Here is an 8817-nt window from a genome sequence, read left to right on the forward strand (position 1 = left end):
TTACTGCAATAAAAGCTTAAAGAAACACAAGCGGGTGTGCTTGTACTTGCTGGAAAATCCAAGAAAGAAGGAGTCCGTGGTCTCGGAGCTTGCACATGGTCGTGTCAGTAAGTTTCTACTGGTAGGTAGCAATAGGATGTTAGTGGTCTAAGTCCTATTGTAAAACTTCGATTCTTTCATAGTGGATTCATGTTTACCTTGAGGATAGTTATGTTAAATTCTTCCCAGGTTTTTACCGGTGTGATTTCCTGGGTCATCATATCATTGTGTTATTTATATTTCCGCTACTATGCATGATATGATTGTTTGATTGTGATAACTTAGATTTGGAATTTGGACTAAGTAAATAACTTGGCTAATTAACTAAGTTAATCTAATTGTGTTTTAAGGGGTCTAAAAACATACAATGTAAAACTTGGATGTGTATATGTTCATATTTTTTGTGATTGGAATTAATGGATGTGCATATATGATGTGTATAGATATTTTAAGATGCTCAATTGTATTATAGGTATATTTTGTTGGCATTTTTCTTGTACAATGTTTTACATTGGGGGGCCAAATACTAAAAAATATTTTCTGAAAAAAAGCTTTTAAATGCACGACTAAACACTGAAAATTCTTTTCTGTTATATTTTTTAGAACCCAAACAAACATCGAAAAATATTTTCTACTCGAAAAATATTTTCTACTCGAAAAATATTTTACATGTCGTGAAACATAGCCTTAATAATTGAACTTCAACGGGAAATAACAGTCACTTTTTTTTTTTTTAATTGCAATTTGTGGGTTCTTTTATACTGACTATAATATTCAACGTATAGTCAATGAAGCTAAAATATGATTTTAATCATATGAAAAGTGAAAACCGAATCCCAATTTCTCACCTAACGAAAATATGGTAACCGCAGAATATCGGAATAATAATCAGCATGCGTTTTCACTTCAGTAGCAGCAGCACAGGGGTTTCCATTACAGACATAGAGCTAGAAGAGGAATAGTCAACTACTCTATAATACCAAACAAAATTCAAAGTTTCTACCTCTTCAGTGCAATATAGCCTCCTTGTATGAATTTAGCCAAAAAGACACGAGGGGATGATAGGGCACAAGGAAAGACAGAGAAATGGGATAGTTTGCAGGCTTCACAGAACTCTGGGTTCTGTGACTGTGACAGTCTGCAAGACTGGTTTATTGCATGGCTCTAGGAAAACCTTAAGTATGGGAAGGCTGTAGATTGTGATATTGAGGCACACAGTGTCCCTTTGTGTGTTAAAAAATGGTAAGAAATCGGTGAAAAAATCGTACTTTTGTTGCCTCTGATGGAGATTTTGATAGTGACATTGGTGCTCCAATGGCGTCAAACAAAGTAACTTCATTTATGAAATGTCCATTCCCTCGTACACTGCATTAAATGCCATATCCCTTTTTCTTATTCATGCCTTACTTTCTCCCCAGAACTCTGAAGTGCTTGAGCAACTTGGTTTCACATGGGCTTTTATACGGCTAGGGTGAGGAGATGACACGTAAGGAACGGAAAACAAAGGGTACATAAACTCTTTTGTGATATTTCGGAACTGATGCCAACTTTTCTTCCGTTAAAGAACATTATTATTTGTACAATTTTTTGTAATGCGGTGACTTATAAGCGAAATAATTTTTAATTTTTGCCACGTGGTAATTGTAAATTGTGAGCGGTGAAATTATGCTTATGTCCGTTTAGATATAACTTATTTTTACTGAAATTAGAAACTGAAAACATCGTAGTAAAGTAATTTTTAAATGTGTAAATAGTACCATGAGACTCATTTTTAATATTTTTTAATTTTTTGTTATAAAGTCAGAAAAATTCAAGAAAAAAAATAATAAAGTTAGTGATTATTTAAGTATTTTATTGGTTAAGTAGACATGTAGTGTATTATTTATGTATGAATAAATATGGTTATGTGCGTCAATAATTAATACAAAACCAATGAGTTGAGTTTATCCATTTAATTTAAAATATTTTTATAAAAACAAAGACAAATAAATAATAACAATTGCATAAAAATAAAAATGTTAGACAAACTTAACAAAATAAAATGGTCATAGCTACCCAGAATGACAATTAATACTCATAATGAACTATCATATAATAATTCAAAATTTGAAAACTTGTAGAAGGAAATTGTCAAATTTCAAAAAAATTTTTTTTGTCAATAACTCGATATATTCAAGTACTCTTTTTATTAATTTTTTTATATAAGTTTTTTAATGATCCCCTAAACAAAATTCCTAGAGCCGCCACTGTTAATTGTGTTGTTTAAACAATAATATTTTTATAATATATTTTTATTTACACATATTTTCACAATACTTAAACAAAACAACATTACCCTTAATCACTTGGGTAGCTGTAACAAAAGTTAAACGAACTTTGTCGTGGTTTAATTAAAAACGAACTTTGTCGTGGTTTAATTTTCTTTTGTAAAAATACAGGCAAAGAATAAGATTAGGCCCAAATCCCCACTTTGCGTAAAAGCCGATTCTCTTCTGAACTTTTTATGAGTAGTTCATAAGGCTTTTTGTCTACAACAGTGTCATTCCAAATGAATTTTTCATCTGGGCATTTCCCTTCCTTTGCTACTTTGCTTAAAGTGCTAGTTTGTAATGGCTTGTCGCAGTTCCCTTGCATTCTAGTAAGGTCTTGGACTCAGGAGTAAAATGCTATTATGATCACGTTTGGATAGGATTTTCACGTTGATCGTCATCTTACCTATTTTTCTTTCATAAAAAAAAATAAAAAAATAAAAATTGTAACCAGTAAGGCAGCAATCACAGTTATCACACAATCACACAGCCTTTATATAGTTAAGGAGTGGTATAATTAGACGTATCAAACTTTGGGACCAAAAAAAGGTTTTTCAAATCTAAATGCTTCTAAATATTATATGTATAGAATTCTACTAAATTTAAAAATTTAAGATAGTCTCATCTCATTAAATATAAAAATGTTAGGGCCCATAGAATCATAGATATGTTCGTTAACAAATTATAAGGTTAAAAAATGATAAAATTGTGCTATAATTGAATTTAGGCCAATGCCAATTAGAGATGACGAAGTTCAAGTTTGCTCAGAGATGATGATTTGCTGATCTCTTGCTCTTATCTTCGACATCACAACAAATTTTTGAGTGGAACTTATTTGATTGAGAGTTAAACATTTGAGGTTTCAAATCAGAGAAAAATTCGACTCAATTTGAATTGAACTGAATGCAATATAGCCTATTGAAGATGATACAACCATGCTAAATTTAAAGTTTTCGCTTCAGCAAAAAAAAAAAAAAAAAAAAAAAAAGTTATGTACGTACAAAATTGTCATGATTTGAAATCTAAATTTTATTAGAAGAAGGGTTTTCACCATGATTTTAAAAATCCATACGGTCAAAGAACCGAAAAGCACCTAGTTCCTGATTTTTTTTTTTAATCAGTTTTGAGGTTTTATCGGACCAGATTTGTGCCTAATTATCGATTGAATCGATCCATCTGGTTTTCAAAACTACGGATTTTACTATATTTTAACCCACCCACCCGTATAAATCACATTGTGCAAGACTTTTTGTTGTATTATTTATATCTTCTAAATCATTTAATTTTGATGAATTCTTACTAATTTGTGAGATTTCATATAAATTTTATCTTATATTTTTATATTCTTAGTAATAGATTTATCAAGAAACTTAATGTGATATTCAATTAAAATTTTCATTTTTTCCTTATGTTTTTCATATACACGTCAATATTTCTAATATAGATTTAATTAAAAAATATTTACAAATAACATAAAAACTATCTACAATATAAAATTTTAATATAATAAGAATAATATAAACTTTAAAGCCTAAAACAATATAATCTAATTGAACTACAGATAAATGTCAATGGTCAAGTGTATTTAAATTTTCAATACACTTCGATTTCATGCCAAATATTAGTCTAATTATGCTCTAATTTTGTGTTTATTATATTTATATACAAATTTGTGCATTCAAACTTAGAAAATATATAATAAAAAAAACACCCAATTCAAATTTATTATACTTTTATATAATATTATGAATGTGTATAGTTTATTACAGTATTTATGAGGTATCTCTCAAAAAAAAAAAAAGTATTTATGAGGTAGAAAGTTCTACACACACAAATCTAATTTCATATTTTTTTTCTTTTAGAATAAGTCCTTGCAAGAAATTTTTATCAATCCTGTAAGTGTAGTGGGTTCCAATTAAATCATTTCATTCTCAATTACGTTGTATGAAAATAATTAAAGAAAAAAAGTTCTAAAAATGTTAATACTTATCCTAGTGGGTTCAATTAACTTACCTCGTAGTAATATATGAGGTTCAATTTTTGCTTACACCAAAATTTCATTAGGGTCTTAACCTGATGATAAAAACAATTATCGAAATAGATGTCATAGGTTGAAAATAATAATAACAATTTAAATCTTATAATTTAGGAATGTCTAAGTTAATAATTATTTATATAATTTTTAAAAGAAAATATGTTTATAATTTAAAAAATCTTTGGATTATATTGCTGAAACTTCAATTTCCCAAAGACATCTTTAGACTCTTCAAGTATGAGTTTTTGAAGATAGTTTGATTGTTAATATTGAAAATAAAACTACTTATAACTTAAATTTAAATTTGATAATTGATTATTCTAATTGTTTAAGTGAGGGTAGGTAGAGATATTTAGTTTCGTTTTTCCTTAATAATTATTTAATACCTTCATGATATTTGAGTGAAAATAAATAAAAAGTGTAATAATTTTTTTTTTATTTTGGTAATAATAATATTTTTGTTAGTAAGTTGTAACTGTGCTTATTTTTTTATAACTGTGCTTATGCATGAAAATATTCAATTATAGTAATGAAAAGATGGTCTTACATATAGTCATCTTTGTTGTTGCGCTTAGTACTATGAATGGATTACTTACTTATTTGACCCCAAAACATGAAAAATAAATTGGAAGCATGATACAAAATTAGATAATAATTTGAAACTAATTTGAATTTAATTTAGATTTCTTATTGTAATTCAACTTTAATATAACATATATGATAATTAGATTTGTATTGTTTACTTAATTGTTTATACATTTTTTTACAACATTCTTAATATTAAAATGTGTGAAAGTTGACTTAAAACTCTGTGCGTGTATATATATATATATATATATATTATTTTTCACTTATTTTATATATTTTTATAATTGTATAAAAATATATTAATTAAATTATTAATAGTATTACCAATTCAACAGTGATCGAACAAGAAAATTAATTACAAGTACTCTATTAAGTGTTCATCTTATCTCTCTCTGTTTGTTTTATAAAAGAATTCATCTCCTTTTGAGTTGTAAGTTTGATCCAATTTTTATGGTGAAAATAGCCAAATAGCATATTTTTGTAAACTATGTTGTAATTTATCATTATTTCGAAACATGTAGAGATCTACCACTATTTGGGTACTCAACTGTAGCGAAATCGAGTTTTTCATGGTACTCGAGTTTATAGAACTCGAGTACTATGGAAAAATTTTTATGAGTACATTTTTTCAAATAACTTGAGTTTTTAGAACTTGAGTTTCACGATAAACTCGAATTTCACAAATTTGAATTTCAAAAAAGATAATAGATTCTTATATATATTTCCAAAACAGTGATATATTGCTAATTTTTTTTTAGAAACAGTAGTAGTAGGTCATTTTTGCCCAATTTTTATAGCCAACTTTTTTTTTAGGGAAAGGTAGGTGAAAAACCACCTAATAAAGAATATGTATGTCTCTAGATTCTCTACACTAATATGACACACAAACCCATATCCAACATTAATATTATGCTCAAAATAATAGTAATTTCAACCTGTTTCAAAAAAAAAATAATAATAATAATTTTGGGCTAATACATTAATCGGACTCTTAGCAAATAGCAGATTTTTATTCGTATTTTTAGCCTACACTTACAAAAAAAACACCAGTGCCGTGCCTCTGCATGAAATAATGTAATAAGTCTCTGTTTCTCTCTCTCACTATATATTTTTCGCCGCCAAAGCAAAATCGGTTTTGTCTTGTAACCAGAGTAGGCATTAAATAAAAGCTATAATGAGTAATCTCCAACTCCAACTTTCATCATTGCAGAGATTTTTTCATCTAGAAGAGCGAAAGACAATTCTGCAAAAATAAAACCCCATCAGGGTTTTGCCTATCACTCTCATTCTTCACCGCCCATTCACATACCAAATATCCCAATTACTATTACTATAACCCTAAAACCCCACAAACCCATCTCTGTGTCACAGAAAAAACCACAACCCCATCTCTTTTTACAAGCTTTTCGTCCCCAAAATTAAGTGCCTGAACCCAAAAGCCATGGCTCTTTTCTTGTCATCATCAACTCCAAACCCTAGCCAAGGGTCCAAGCCCTTGAACCCATATGCCAGGTCCTTCCAACCTTGGCAGAAATCTCTCCTCACCACTATGGGACTCTCGGTTCCTCACGAAATCTACTACCAACAAGCTCAACCGTTTCAGCCGTGGCCAGTTATGTCTGGTTCTTCTTATTATGGGCATCCCAGTGAGCCCAGGGCTTATCTGCCTTGTGAAGCAGTATTCTACGATGCTGAATCACAGCCTCAAGTGGTGGTGGAGAAGCTGAAGAGTGTGGAGGTGCATCAGAGTTTGAGTTTTGGAAAAAGGGTTGATAGGAGAACCAAGGGACGAGTCGTGGGACCCAGATTGGTTTCACAAAGAAAGTCTGTATGGATGCCGAAGAAGGCTGGTGGTGATGGTGTTCTTACTTCTCCTTCAACTGTTCATGGCAAGGCGTTGAAGAGGAGTGGTCGTGTGGTTCCTTTTCCAACTACTGTTGATGAAGTCCAGCGCTCTGGAACCACAACAGTTATGATCAAGAACATTCCTAACCAGTTCACGTGAGCTTTAATTCTTTGATTTTATTTATGTTTATATGAGGTTAATTTCGTTGCTTTGATTTCACCTAGTGGCTTTTTCATTACTTCATGATCTTCTGACCTTAATTTGTATTCGGAATCATCAATAGTTAAGTAATTGAATGACCATGGTCTGTGACTTTTGGTCTCTCAAGCGACGGAGAAAGCATGAATTGGGAAAAGTCATTGTTTGGTTGTACTTTCTCTGGTTATTCTGTCCTTTATCTACATTTGGTAACAATATCCGGAAGAAATCTGTCTGATGTTATTGATGTCCATCACTTTTTTATTCGATGCCTTAAAATAAAGACAGACTTTTTGAGACTTGGAATATCTGGGTTCCTTTTGTCTTAGCGTGTGCAAGTGTTTGTATTAATGTATGCATCTACACGAAGATTAAGTTCAAACAAGCAATAACTTGTGTACATGGGTATCATGCTCTATTCTTTTTTGGGCTTAACATGTTGTCCTATAACAATGTTCAGGAGGGAGATCCTGCTGTCAATACTGGACAAGCATTGTCGGGATGAGAACCAAAAAGCAGACTCACTGTCATGCAAGTCTGCTTTCGATTTTGTCTACTTGCCCATGGACTTCATGTGTGTAGTAGCAACTTTAATTGAAGCATCATTTGCCGTGTACTTTCTTTGTTTTTTCTGTATATTTGTCACAATCTGTGTTCTAATTTCAATTCAATTTTGGGGATTCTGTCCCGTAGGAAATGTTGGAATGAAGGCAAAATAGCTAATCTGGGATACGCGTTTGTGAACTTTACAAATGCTGTGGCTGCATTTAGGTTCTTCAACTCTTTCCATAAACAAGTATGGGAAGTTGCTAAAAACAAGAAAACTTGTGAAGTCACTGTGGCTGATATTCAGGTTTATTTCCCATGTAGTTTTTCAAATATCATTCCCAATTTTTTCATGTGGTGGGGTTGTTTTCGTTGGTTCTTATTTATCTTGTATGTTTGGCTTCTTTGAGTTTTCAATTACAACAGTGATTCATACTAATTCCTTCTCTTTGTGCAGGGGAAAGAGGCTTTAAGTGGGAGTTTCAAAACCAGTAGGTTCTGGTGTAAGCGCAATTCGTTCCTGCCCGTGGTTTTAGAACCTCCAAGGGACGGTTCCAACAACTGCAAGTTCATGACGGTTGGTGAACATGTACCTTGTGCACCTCCAAAGCATCTGAGAAAAACTTCTTGAAAGATGAAACAATATCAATGTGCTTGTTCTGTCGTTTAGTTTACCCTAGGTTCAGTTTGTTAACATAATTACATAACTCTCTCTCTCTCTCTCTCTCTGACCTTGCTTTGCGTTTAAGTTGGATCTTGGAAGTTGTAAATGATGATTAGCTAGGTTTGGTTTGTCTAGGAATCGGTGTACTTTAGCTTCACTAACCCTTGGGGTAGCTTGTGACTGTGTTGGTTTAGGTAAAGAACTAAACTAGCTTAGGAATTTGGACTCTGGTGCAAGCAAGCTGCGTGACTAGTGGGTGAACTCTGTGATCTGTGATTTCATTCTCTACCTGGACTTGGTTTTGGGGTAATACGTGGCACAATCTGGGGTGAATTGAAAACAAGGTCTGTGGGGGTTGTTTCAAATATAGTTGTTGTCTTTTATTTTTCTCGGAGGAATTGTATTTTGCTCCTGCTTCCTGTGTTTTCATTCTCTCCCTGGGTGGATTAGGGCTTGTTAATGCATGCCCCAATATCTGGGGTGAATTGGAAACATGGGTTTAGTTTTAAGAAGCAAGTGTGAGCTTGAGTGTTAGTATCAATTGTTTAGGTTTGAGCCTTTGAGGAGATCTAAAGACTATGGGGACTCATGT

General features: G+C 31.7%; 1 protein-coding gene across 1 annotated transcript; it reads left to right on the forward strand.

Moving 5' to 3' along the window:
* The first annotated feature begins 6212 nt into the window (after positions 1–6212).
* Positions 6213–8359, forward strand: LOC126700007 (protein MEI2-like 7). The gene is made up of 3 exons (XM_050397982.1): positions 6213–6972; positions 7476–7591; positions 7735–8359. The coding sequence occupies exons 1-3, from the start codon at positions 6413–6415 to the stop codon at positions 7968–7970; spliced, it is 912 nt and encodes a 303-aa protein (XP_050253939.1). The 5' UTR covers positions 6213–6412; the 3' UTR covers positions 7971–8359.
* Positions 8360–8817: the final 458 nt, after the last annotated feature.

Source organism: Quercus robur, chromosome 9 (assembly GCF_932294415.1).
Source record: "Quercus robur chromosome 9, dhQueRobu3.1, whole genome shotgun sequence".
In the NCBI taxonomy this organism is placed as follows: domain Eukaryota; kingdom Viridiplantae; phylum Streptophyta; class Magnoliopsida; order Fagales; family Fagaceae; genus Quercus; species Quercus robur.